The sequence below is a fragment of the Drosophila biarmipes genome, unplaced genomic scaffold (genome assembly GCF_025231255.1).
Source record: "Drosophila biarmipes strain raj3 unplaced genomic scaffold, RU_DBia_V1.1 ptg000004l, whole genome shotgun sequence".
NCBI lineage: Eukaryota > Metazoa > Arthropoda > Insecta > Diptera > Drosophilidae > Drosophila > Drosophila biarmipes.
This window is the reverse complement of record NW_026114526.1, coordinates 2,723,699-2,736,981: the sequence shown is the minus strand read 5'-3', so window position 1 is coordinate 2,736,981 and position 13,283 is coordinate 2,723,699. Positions and strand designations below refer to the sequence as shown.

General features: G+C 35.6%; 1 protein-coding gene across 1 annotated transcript; it reads right to left on the bottom strand.

The window, feature by feature from the left end:
* Positions 1-10,601: 10,601 nt before the first annotated feature.
* On the bottom strand, positions 10,602-12,412 carry LOC108031619 (asparagine synthetase domain-containing protein CG17486). Its single transcript, XM_044091536.2, has one exon. It carries the CDS (start codon positions 12,380-12,382, stop codon positions 10,664-10,666), a length of 1,719 nt encoding a protein of 572 aa, XP_043947471.1. The 5' UTR covers positions 12,383-12,412; the 3' UTR covers positions 10,602-10,663.
* Positions 12,413-13,283: the final 871 nt, after the last annotated feature.

Below are 13,283 nucleotides of genomic sequence, written 5' to 3'. Positions count from 1 at the left end.
AATCATAGCCAGACTTTCTTCTTCTCATCTTCCCAGTGAGCAGGAGACTTACGAATATCCTTAAGAATTCGATGAAATTCCATAAAATCTTAATCGAGTACGTTAGCAGCTGTTATCGCTCTGGAGGCGCTGCGCTTATGTTAGCAAGTTGAAATAATGTTCCGATTTTCATCAATTCCAACTTCTTATAATTGAAGAATAATTTATCGGTTCTACAACCTCTTCTATCTAAGTTCCTAAGTTAAGACCTAACTACGGTTGTATAACTCTCTAAAGATCGTCTCTTGACGCCAGAATATATGCTTCGGAACGCTAATTCTTCAGAGTCAGCATCGAAAATCACGTCGAGAGACCTTTGGCCCTCACCTGGAGCCTTTGTTATTCGCGGAATTCCTACACTGTGTGTCTGGTTATTCTCAAGCATCGTTTCTTGTCCTCCAGGATTTAGCTCTTCGGCTTCCGTATTCTCATCGGAATTAGTCGTCTCCGGATTTACATCCTTCTGCTGGGTGGCTTATCGCTCCTCTACTAATGGTAAGACAGCTTGAGAAGCTACAAAGGGAACAATTTCGGATATAAAATCAGAGATCCACTGCTCGTTTACTGACACATTAAGCTTTCCGTAAAGCTCGGTGTTTACTAAGTATCTAATAGCGTCAGTCAATTAGCGTCAATTTTAGAAGGCCTAATGGTCTCTGCCATGAAATCATGTCCATATTCCATTCTTCTCTAGAGGCTGAGCTGTATAACCTCAGCCTCATGGAAAGCTCGTGGGAGGGACGTCACGAAATTGGCAACTGGAATTGGAACATTGTCAACAGCTCCTTTTACAGCACTTTGATGCTCATGACCAATCGACTTTATAATCATAAATGGAAGGCGAGGGAGTAAGCCCAATTAAGGAAGGAGAAATTTCTGAAAAATCTAAGCCGTTGGAAATGGCACCTTAGGCTTTCTTCCAACTTTTATATTGCTTGCGTTTTGGTATATCTCTTTCCTGAACTCGCAATGTTTTTCCAAACAGGTTCTAAAAAGCTTCTTTATTTGCTTGAGGACCCACAATCCCTTGCATCAAAAGCAAATCTGATCGGGGCCAAGCTTTACTTTCCTATTAAAAGTAGCAATTCTATTTTCCAGAGATATACTAAGTCGTAACTCCTGAGTTCCGAAGGTTTTCTGCTTCTCGCCTGCTCGACGACCCTGCGGTCCCTAAAACCGCACGGAAAGCAGGATCCAAGCGCCTTTTCGAGTGGTCAGCAGTATGTTGAGCATGCTCTCTAGCTCGTACTTGGCTATTTCGCCGCCTAATTGAAATATCAGATGCTTGTTCATCCGCACGGAAAGCAGGATCCAAGCGCCTTTCCAGTGGTCAGCAGTGTTTTGAGCCTGCTTTATTTCTCGGACTTGGCTATTTTGTCGCCTTATAAAGGACGCCGAGTATCAGCTGCTTGCTCAACTAAACGAGCTGGCAGATTCAAACGCCTTGATCGATAAGACGCTGTATTTAGACCCTGCTCTGCACCCCTAACTAATGCATTTTCCCTTCGCCTACGGTGAGCTTCTGAATTTACTACCCTCTCCATCTCTGCGTACTCAATGTTTTACCCATTTGCCCTATTTATTAATAAATGATTCCTAGCCTGCTGATATGCAATAGGTCTATTTAGACGAGGCATTTTTAAAAAGTTAATAAAATATCTCTTATGGAAATTAAAGATTTAATATATAACTAATAAATAATATATTATAAAAAAGGAAAAAGAATTATAAGTTTAAGTCTTTGAAAGGCTAAACTTATAGGCCTATTACGATTTTATAAGTTGAATACGTATACTGAAAGAATAATAATAATCAAAGAAAAAGTCTTTAAAAAGATCCAGTCTTAAAATATTATTATATCAAGGTTGATACGTAATAAGTATTACTAAAATATTCAAAACCTTAGTTAATAAATAGAATTATAAGTGTTAATCTTTAAAAAGACTAAAACTTATGGAACTATTAGATGGCAAACTCGTAAACTTAAAAATATATAAAAAATCCTTAAAAAGGGCTATTTTCTTATATTTATATAGGAACAGTGCTTAAAAATTGAAAAACTTAAAAATTTAAATAAAAAAATGTTTATAATTGTTAAAAAAAAACTACTTTAAGATAAATAAAATAAAAATAAAAAAAAATTAAAATCGAAAATTTTACAGGAAAAAAATTTAAAATTTAAATCTTTATTATTATTATTAAAATTAGTTTGAAGTCAGCAACAAGCCGCGAGCGACGTCGGCAGAAGCAGCAACAACTCGCTACTCGCGAAAAAAAAAAATTTAAGTTAAATTTCAAGCGCAGAAAAAAGAATTTAATGAGTTTACGTTTAATTGCTTAAAAAGGTTAGTTTAAATTAAGTTGATCGCTTGAAAATTGAAAAACTCTTGGGAAATTCGCAAAAGTCGCATTCAGCACAGGGGAAAAAGTTTCGCTTACGATAGTTAGTCGTAGATAAAGACATAACAAAAGATTTAGAGCGCTGTAAAGTTTTTTCGCGCCAATTTTACGTGCACGACTTTTCAGTCGTTTTACACCATTTTCCTTTCTTTTGGCGTATGTAAATGCACCGTGAAGAAAGACAATGCAACGAGCGAAAAGCCCTCCCGCTCCCATACCATTGTTTTGCAGCAATTAAAATCTTAAATCAATCTACCCGTTAGTTCGACCAATGAATTAGTATTAGGATAAAGAAAAGAAAAATCAAAGACGACAAACAAATGTCCAAAAATTGATAAATATTTAATAAATTAAGTTAGTCACGCACTTTCTTCTCTCTTAGTGGTGCCAACGCTTTTCGTACTCTTTTCTTTAGAATCGCTCTTGTGACAGCCAGCTTCAAGAAAGAGAGCAAAACAAAAAATATACCAAAAACATTATTATTAATGTATGTTTGGTTAACAGAAACAATCTTAAAGCCTAAATTGTATTCTTCATTTTAAATTCTGGCTTTAGTTGTTTAATAACTATTTACATACAAACCTGCAGAAAAACAATTATGTATGTATACATTGTCTAACTGACGTCTGGTGTCATTGCTTTTTTCAACTCCTTGGGATGTTTGTTGGCATCGGAGTAAAATAGCTATTATCATGATAATCAAAGGCATCGATTAAACAAACGTACATAAATATCCTTAAAAAGACATAACAGCGCTGTAAAGATTTAGACATCCAATTTTACATGCAAGTTATATGACACATTACTTAGGAGCCCTTGCCCAATTTATAAACAACTTTGAGCCAAGAGCTTATTTCCATTCTTTAAACAAAGCCTCCAATCGATTCCCACCCAGATCAGTTTCACACTCTCCGCCTCAAACGGATTCTGTAAACATCCAAGCCATATTGTAAAGCCCTAAAAAGGGAGCCCCAAGTCCGCTAACGTACGAATTTCAATTCTGCAAAATTTCAATTTCAAATTTAATTGACAAATTTCATCATCCAATTTTTCAACTCTCTTGGATGATTCTCTTAATCAGATTTTTTTGATAAATCTCTAAAGCCGAGGTTTGATTATGGATTATTGAACCAAAGTCAGGCAGTCCGTTTTTGAATCCGAATTGATCGGTCGACAAATTGAATATCGCGAGCAGTGAAAATTAAATTCGGTGATAACAATTGTGTAAACTAGTGAATAAGAATAAGTATATATTTTTTTTAAAAATTCACTAAGCAATAATTTAATTTGCACGGATTTCGTCCCTTTTCCCCCAGCTTTGCTTCTCATTTGGCGCACAAAAATGCACAAAGAAGAACAAAAATGCAAAGAACAAAAGGCCTACCTCCCGCGCCCTTTCTGTTGTTTTCCAGCAATATAAATCTTACAATAATCAGAATTAGGTAAATGGAATCTTTAGACCATTAAATTGGTAATAGAGCAGATAACAGGAGAGCCAAATATAAAAAAGCTTAAATTGTTTATTATTCAATAGAATAAGTTAGCCGCGCACTGTACTCTATCTTAGCGTTGGCATCGCTTTTGGCCTGCTCTCTTTTAGCGTGGGCAGCGCTGCAATTTTCACTTCTTTTTTGAAAAAAAGAGCCAAACATTAAACCAACAACTAAACAGCAAAACATTTATTTTTATATATTTGTGAAACATGAACAATCAACAAACTTACTGCAATAGGTAAAGTGGTTAAAGAACAGAGAGAAAAAGAACAAAGCTATCCGCGCAATTTGTTCTCTCTTAGCGCCGGCATCGCCCTTGCTCTAACTTTTTAGCTCTGCTTTTGTTTCAGCCAGCGCCAAGAATGAGAGATCAAATAAACATAAAATAGACTACAACTTATTCGTATATATATTTGCTAAGCGTTAACACATTGAGCCACATGCAAACACAAATATACATACATTATAAATGCTTAAACTACTTATTCAATAAAATATTTGGTCGAAAAGCCTTGTTTGACTGAACATGGCTAAGTTGTTTTTTGGAAAAAAAAGGGAGGAGTCGACAAAAAGGACAAATTGTTTGTTTTAGTCGCGCACTCTGCCCTCTTTTAGCGCCAACAGCACTTTTTTCTTTACCATGAATACCTTTTTCATTGCCTGACTCTGACGTCATTGAGAGGAGGGTGGCGTTTGTGGGCGTTAGAGTGGGTGTGGCAGTCCTTTAATGGCATTCGATAGATAGTGATGAGAAAAGTACATATCAGTTAAAATTTTGTTCCTAGCCTTAAAACTGTGGCCACCACAGTTTGGGGCGGTTTGTAGGCTTTAGAGTGGGCGTGGCACATTTTTTTTTGGTCAATCGATAGGTATTAATGAGACAAATACATTTTGTTTCTATCATAAAAACTGTAGGCGCTACAGATTTTCGAGGAATGTGGGCGTTAGAGTTGGCATTGCACCCCGCTGAAACAAACTTGCGCTGCGGAGAAACCCAAAGAATCTGCATGCCAAGTCCTACGGTTCTAGCTTTTATAGTTTCTGAGATCCCAGCGTTCATACGTACAGACGGACTAACGGACATGGCTAGATCGACTCGGCTAGTGATCCTGATTAAGAAGATATATACTTTATGGGGTCGGAAACGCTTTCTTCTACCTGTTACATTCTTTTTTCTTTAGTGGTAAATTAATATGAAACAAGAAAGAATGTTAGCTTCGGCAAGTCGAAGTTTTTATACCCTTCCAGTTATAAGAAATAATCAACTTTATTAACACCATGTGTAATATTTAAGGATTGTTGCTGACTTCAGTGATATTTAAAAAAATTATTTAATTCTTTTTTTTAGACCATTTTTTTACATCTATACATTAGATTAGTCAGATTTTTATAAAATTCGAAACTTTTAAAAATATAAAAAAATATATTCTCAATATTATAAGATAATATTTCAAAAAGCCCTAAAGCTATAATTTGTTTCATATTATTTTCCTACCAATTTTCCGATCGTTCCTATGACAGCAATGTAAATGACATAGTCGTCCGATTTCGATAAAATTTAATTCAAAATTTTATTTTCAAGCGTAGGAGGTTATATCTTAAAAAAAAACACCGAAAATATAAAATTTTCGTATTAATTTAAGTTAAGATAATTGAAGTTAACTTCGGCAAGCCGATGCTTATATACCCTTTCAGTTATAAGAAATCAACTTTATTAACACCAAGTGAAATTTTTAAGGATTGTTACCGACTTCAGTGATATTATTTCAGGTCGTTGATAATTGGTAAAATTTAATTCGAAATTCAAAACCAATTAAAAAATGTTATTTCCAAGCGTTATATGTTAAAAATCCAAAGATATAATTTTTTTTAATTTTTTCTCCGATAGTTCCTAAAGGAGCTATTTGATTTAGTTGTCCGATCCGGCTGGTTCCGACTTACGAGTATATACTTCCTGCAATAGGAAGAAGACTTTTTGGAAACGTACTGCCCAATAGCTTTAAAATTGAGACTACTTTGCTAGATCGACTCGTCTAGTGACGCTGATCAAGAATATATATACTTTATGCGGTCGGAAACGTCTCCCTGCAAGGATAAAGATGTACATGAGCTAACAATTCTTTCATTTATAACAGTAACAGAAGCAGAAGAAGAAGATGTAGACTCAGATATGTGTGCGCCAGACATAAAAAAAAAAACAAAATGCCAGATCCAGCAGCCCAAAGGGCATATATAAAAGATATTTTGAATGTAACAGCTTTGAAGTTGGTTAACTTGACTAAATCAAATATTAAGATCTACATTATAGAAAGTTCAATATCAACAATAAATTCTATCATTCAAAAATTGCAAGTCGGTGAAACATCTAACGTAGTGAAAACCAAAATGGCGAAAACAAGCCAAAAAGGCAAAACAGCTCCTTGAAGTTTCGTACATTGACGAAGGACTACCAGCCGATCATGTTGACAAAGCAACTTCTCAACTATGAATTAAGCCGTGACTAAGTTATTATAATAGTAATAACAACAACATTGTAACGGTATCCCAAAAAGCTTTGGGAAACTCCCAACAACCTTTAGGAACACAGCAGAAAAAAATATTCAAATCCACACCATCAATCTCAGCCAAAGCACTTTCGTCACTTTTATACATGTAAGGAATTAGTCTTTTTAATAGACACAGGGGCAGAAATATATATATTTAAGGAAAAATTATTTACTATTCGCTATTCCTTGTGATATAATTCTGAGAATCGATTTTATTAAAAAATACAACTACCAATTAGATTTAAGCCATCTGAAGACTAGCTTATAATTACACCAAATAACCTAAAATATTCGATTTATGTTCCAATAACATAAAGTTCTGGCAACAACTCTACAATTCTGCCAGCAAGACACCAAGTTGTCCGAAAAATTTAAATAAATTCAGCAGAAGACAGTGTATTGATTCCGAATCAAGAAAGGAATTCTGGTTTATAGGAAATTTTGCTGACTGCCTTTGTCACATAACAACTTTATGTACGAAAGATATAAAATTCGAACAAAAAAATGAATGCCAAAACGCCTTTGAAGATCTTAAATCGGCATAATTAAAACCCAACTCTTTTACAAATCCAGATTTCAGCAAAGAATTTTGCATATTAATCATAACTTAAAACAAAAATGGACTACAGCAAAAAAAAAAAATGGAAAGGCGAAACGAAAAAAAAAATAGATTTGCCTGGGCAAACTCTAAATAAAGCTTCACAGCCCAAAGTATACGAATTCATTGTAAATGGCGAGGTACGAAAAGTGGTGACCTTGTGAATAACAGATTCACAATGTTTACTAAAGCATCGAAAAAATTATAACAAGAACTGATGCTAGCGATATGTACACCAATGGAATTATCGAATTAGGTCAGCTCTTTCAAATGTTTGAAAATGAAGCCGGTCGAAGTGGCACCAAGCGAAAGATCTAAAATAAAAAGGCACTGCTATTGAAAAATCATGACTAGAGTCATAACAAATGCCTCAAAATGCCAAAAGTCACAAACACCACTTGACTGTTACTGAAACGCCTCAAATGGGTTTTAGCAGGGTAACTGTGAAAAAGATCGGTCCACTACCCAAATCTGAACAGGAAAATTAATATACAGTAACCTTAATCTGCGACTTGACAAAATACCTTGAAGATACCAGTTTAAAACAAAAGTACAAAAACAGTAGCAAAAGACTATTATTTAAAGATTATATTCTAAATTACGGTCTTATGAAGACGTTCATAACAGACATGGGAACAGAATATAAAAATTCGATAATTGAAGACGTTATGTTTTTGATATTTACATTTTTACAAATGCCTATGCTAAAGAATCTAAGTTTAGACTTAAACAAGCAATAAGGAGAGTTCTATTAATATTAGAATACGCAGAAACAAAAAATTAGCTATGACAAAAATACTTTAGATTTTGATTTAAATATAGGAAATCAGGTTTTATTGAAAAATGAAGCAGGGAATAAGCTAGACTTCAAATATAGTGCACCGTATAAGGTTGAAAGTGTAGAAGAAAAAGATTATAGTAATTTCAGATACTAAAAAAAAAAACAGCACAGTAGGTAAAGATAGGCTACAAATTTTTATTCCATAATCACTCCATTTCTCTTACATATACGAGTATATATTACGTATGGTCCTACATAAAAAAAGAACCATAATTATAATGGACAAAATATACCACAAAAATACATAAATATTACTTTCGATTCAAAATATTACTTTCTGATTCGAACAAAAAAAACATAAAAATAAAATATAATCGTTTACATTTAGAAGAAAATGACTGCATAGAATATAGTTTTTTTTTTAATAGAAGGAAGATGTAGAATGTTCACATATCGAACATCAGTGCTATGCTAATTAATAAACACATTGGCCAAAAATTGTTACACACAAATTTACGACCCAAGCAGTTTCCTAAGTGCACGGTTATATGACCACTATTGAGTGCACTGGGACTGCACATTGCAGAGTCAGCATAATTGCCATGCCCGTTCGCTCTGTCATTAAGTGAACTTAGTACATCTATCTTCCGCGGCGACCCTCCGTCAGCCCTACGCATTTATACATAAGCGTCAACCGCAAGCGATCGTTACCCATATGCACCAATGCAATAAAATTAAAGAACATTCAAGCCGAAAGCCTCAGCAGCTATGGCTGTCATCTCTTCCTGTAGCCTAATTTTTATAATTAAGACTACAGTAGTCAAATAAATATAAAGAACATGCCATAAAACAAGTCTGGAGCGAGCGATCAAGTCGCTCCTGCCCTGAAAAGAACAACAAATCGGAAGGTCTTTTTAATTAATAACAAAAAAGTGGATATAAAATAATTTCTCTAAATGGCGATGGATTTAATAATACATATACTTAAAAAAACAAGGAAGAACGCTATAGTCGAGTGCTTCGACTATCAGATACCCGTTACTCAGTTTGGGGGAGCAGTCCTATAAGTAATTAGTCTCACCGCCCGATGGCGTCACTATCGCAAGAGAAATTTAATAACGTGAAATAAATTCTTTTTTATTTTCTTTTTTTTTTTGATTTTAGAAAAATGGAGAAAGTTTAATATTGGTCTATGATTCGATTCTTGTTTTTGGAAGGGAAATCAAAAGGCATGTCAAAAGTCCGCGTGGCATGAGAAAGATGTCAGCGCTTCAGAGCAGTGTTGGACGCTGTTTAAGCGCAATCTGAAGGAACTTCTGCGTCGTTTAGTGACCGTAGACAAAACATAGATCCACTGTTACACACCAGAGACCAAGGAATACTCGAGACAGTGGGCTTCACCCGGCGAACCTACTCCGAAGAAGGCAAAGACTGTCCCATCGATCGGAAAGGTGATGGCCAACGTTTTTTCCCAAGGTGTGATCTACATCAAACACCAGGAAAAGGGCAAAACGGTCACAGGGCTGGGCTATGTCGAATTATTAGACCGATTCGCAGCCGAATTGCAGAAAATACGGTCCCATTTGGGGCAGGAAAAAGAGCTCTTCAATTATGACAATGCACCGGCTCACACTTCCTCCCTTGCTAAGGCCAAATTGGTCGAATTGGGCTACGAACTGCTACCCCATCCACCATTACCTCTAGATTTGACCCCGTGTGACTTCTTTTTGTTTCGACTTGAAAATATCACTCGCTGGACAAACATTTTCGTCGAATTAGGAAGTCGTCGACGCCACAGCGGCCTATTTTGCAGATCTCGAGAAAACCTATTTTTTAGACGGGTTAAAGAAGTTGGAGCATCGCTGGGTCAAGTGTATCGAGCTAAAATAAAATTGTTGAGAAAATTTTCGTTTTTCTTTTGGAGGCTTAGTACATATACCGGACCACTCGTATAAGCAGCAAAGAAATATCGTAAAGCGCCACCTACCGGCTATTTTGGTATATGTTATGTGGGCGGCAGACAGTTTTAAGCGTTTTAGTCGTTTGTGGGCGTTAATCTGGATTGCAAACATTTTTTTAGATCAATCGAAAGGTCGACATGATACAAACACATCTTAGGAAAAAAAGTTCTAGCATGAAGAGTGGGCGTGACAATTTTTTTTTATGGGTCAATCGATAAGTATTGATGAGACAAATAAGTTTTAGCAAAGAAATTTTCTAGCATAACAATTGTGGGCGTAGCACATTTTTTTTATCAATAAAAAAAATGTATATACTTTATGGGGTCGAAAACACTTCCTTTAACCTGTTACTTTCCGACTTTTACTATACAAGTAATGGGGTACTGTGAGGCAAGTTGTAGGCCAATTGATAGACATTGGCAAAAACAATACTTTTTAGTTAAAGTTGGTCCTTAAACTTAATCTGTAGGAACCACAGTTTTGGGCATTTTTTTGAAGTGGTCATGGCGTATTCGCATAACTAACTTGCTCTGCGTACGAAGATAAGGAATATAAACCTAAAATCTCGACTCTGTACCTCCTATAGTTTCCGAGATCGCAGCGTTCACACAAACACACTAACCTGAAAACGGAAACTCTTCTTCTACCTGTAACGGCGGGACCACTGGTGGTATTCTTTCTGCAGTTGTTGCAAATGTTATTTAGCTGCGACAGAATTCCATTCAAAGAAACCTAAAAGCTGGTCTGGTTTTCAGTAATTAAAAAATCGGACTTGCGTAAAAATTTATTATTTTAATTCTTTTTTGTTATTTTTTTATTAAGAAAATTTATATCTTACGCTTACTTTACATTGTTTCGAGCTTTTGTTTAAGATTATCCGACTTATTTGTAGCTTTTTGTTTTTTGTTTGCAATTCGTGATCCGAACTGAATAGCTCGTTTCTTTAGCAATACCACGCCTCGCAGTCCGATTTGATAGCCATATAGTCTTAGAAGCAATTTATCACCAACACCTTCAGGGAAAGAGAAGCAACATTTTTGGTACGGTTCTAAAGATCTAATAAATTTAACAACGTTCTCCTCGATAAATGGGGATCTAGCCGTTTTACCATTATCTGCAATAACTCGGTCGTCTCTGGCTAAATTCCGAGCAGGTAACCGTTGCCAGTCCATTTCAAGTTCGTCGTGCACGGCAAGTTGGCGTTCCATTGCGCTGCCCATGCAATGTCTATAGCAGTTGCGATGGCGGGCATATCCACCAAATAATTCATCTGCCCCACTACCAATTAGGGCGACTCTAGCAGTAGAGCTATCGCAATGAGAAGCAAACCAAAATGCACAACCAAGACTCTCATCTAAAACTGTTTCAAGCGGATATATTAGGTGCTTGATACGCGTTGTAAGATGCTGTTCCAATTCCTGACGGGTTACATTAACTTCTAGGAGTTTCCAGTACCTCTTGGGACATAATTGATTTAATTCGTTGATAGATAGTAATGCAGTTTTGCGATCGGGAACGTTCCAAAGCTCCTCAGAAATGTTTTGACCGTCAATACTTTCAAAAGCTACATTAATAAGCTCTATTGGTTCATTTTCCGGTACAAATTCGTTAGCTAGCAAAGCCAAGATGGTGCAGTCGATGCCACCTGAAAATAATATACTCAATTTGGCATGTGTGCATACAGTTGGTATAGTAACTTTTATCAAGCAAAGGCGGCAAAGTGGGGCCCTGTTCGTAACGCGCTTTCTTACTGAATCAGAAAGCAGTTTATGGAGTGTTGCTAGTGAATCCGTGATTTGTGGCTGACTTATAAGATTCTTAAAAAGGTCTACATGACAGTCGATATATGTAAATTTATAGAAGTCGTAATTAAATGTCAGCTTACTTTTTAACATCCATTCTGGGAACATAGGACTTTCAACTGTAGTTTTCCAGCCAACTGCTTGGTCAAGTTTGCTTAATAGGTGAATAGAGTAATTATTTAGAGGGCACCACGGGTGCAATACGCATGATGTAAGATCATTAATATTAACTTTATAAAGGCCCAGTGGTGGCAATTCCAATGATAATTTATCATTTTCCAAATAGTAAGATGCACTCAACAGATGCAATTCTTTCGGAATGCGTTCAATAATTAACGAATTTCTCCCTAGTGCGTCTCGTGAGAAGTAAAGTATTTGTTTTCGTTTATCATAAATTATTAAACAATGTGGTCCCTCCCAATTCTTAAGTAGCTGCAGTATCTTTTTTTCCTCATAACGACATTCCGAAATTTGGCTCGCTATCCAAGACGTATCCGACATAGTTTCTGGCTTTGGTAAATTGTAAATATCTCCATTAAAGAGAAGTATGAAGTCATTGGCAACCACGGGTTGTTTTTGAATACTTTCCCCCTGTTGCCATAGTACGTTGCCGGCAAAAATAATTTGCCCAGTATCATAATCTTCGATCATCTCATCTTGCACATCGGGACCACGATTTCTCAGTATTTCCTTCAGTGTGTTTGGTATGGTATAAGAATGTAATTTATTATTTTGCAAAACTGAGCAAAATATTCCACACATTGCTTTATCTATAACTTGCAATAATATCGATTAGAGATGTCACAAATATATTGAAATTTCTAAATTGGGGATGCCGAATGTGACTACTTCAGCGTTAATAGCCTCTTCCAACACTGTAACTGCAATTCGTGGCAGCTGACTTGCAATATGAGATTCAAATTCGGAGAAACAATCTTAAGATTGGCAGCGTTCAATTTAACCACGAAAACTCAACAATGCAATTCAAATGTTGTTTTGTCCAAGGTTTTTGATAATAGCTTTGTAAAAAATTGTTATATTCTCTTAGATTTAATTTTCTAAAAACAATTGGTTGTTACCGCAACCGCACCTTTGTGTACAGCACTTAAAAACACGTAAAAATAAAAGAGAACATAGAAGTTCTATAAGGTATAACTTACGTCATGGTTCTTTGAAATTACTAATTTTTTTTTATGGATATCTATCTTATTAAAACACGAAAAAAGTATTGTTCAAAGGTACCGTATATTATATTAAATTTTAAATATTTATATTAAACATTTCACCAGCTTGAAACCTATTTAAACTTTTAAATTATACCTAAAACAAATATACATACTAATTTATGACTGTGGGGAAATAATATACCATCAAAATGAATCCATCCGTTGGAAACTGTCTGATAACAGCTGATACGAATAGGTGTAGGTAGTGAAATCATAAATATCGGCGCCTTCCATTTTTAACCGTCCCATGTAATATGTGTTAAAAATTTTATCCTAGTAGTCACTTCGAGGAACATAGTCAGCCAACCATAGGAGTAAGCGAGAGGCAAATATGCGGCTAACGCTTTTTGGGTCTGTTTGTCCCGTGGTACTCGGATAAGGTAAATAGGTACGAGCAAAATACCAGATTTGGCGAGAGCATTTCGATGAGCTCCGTT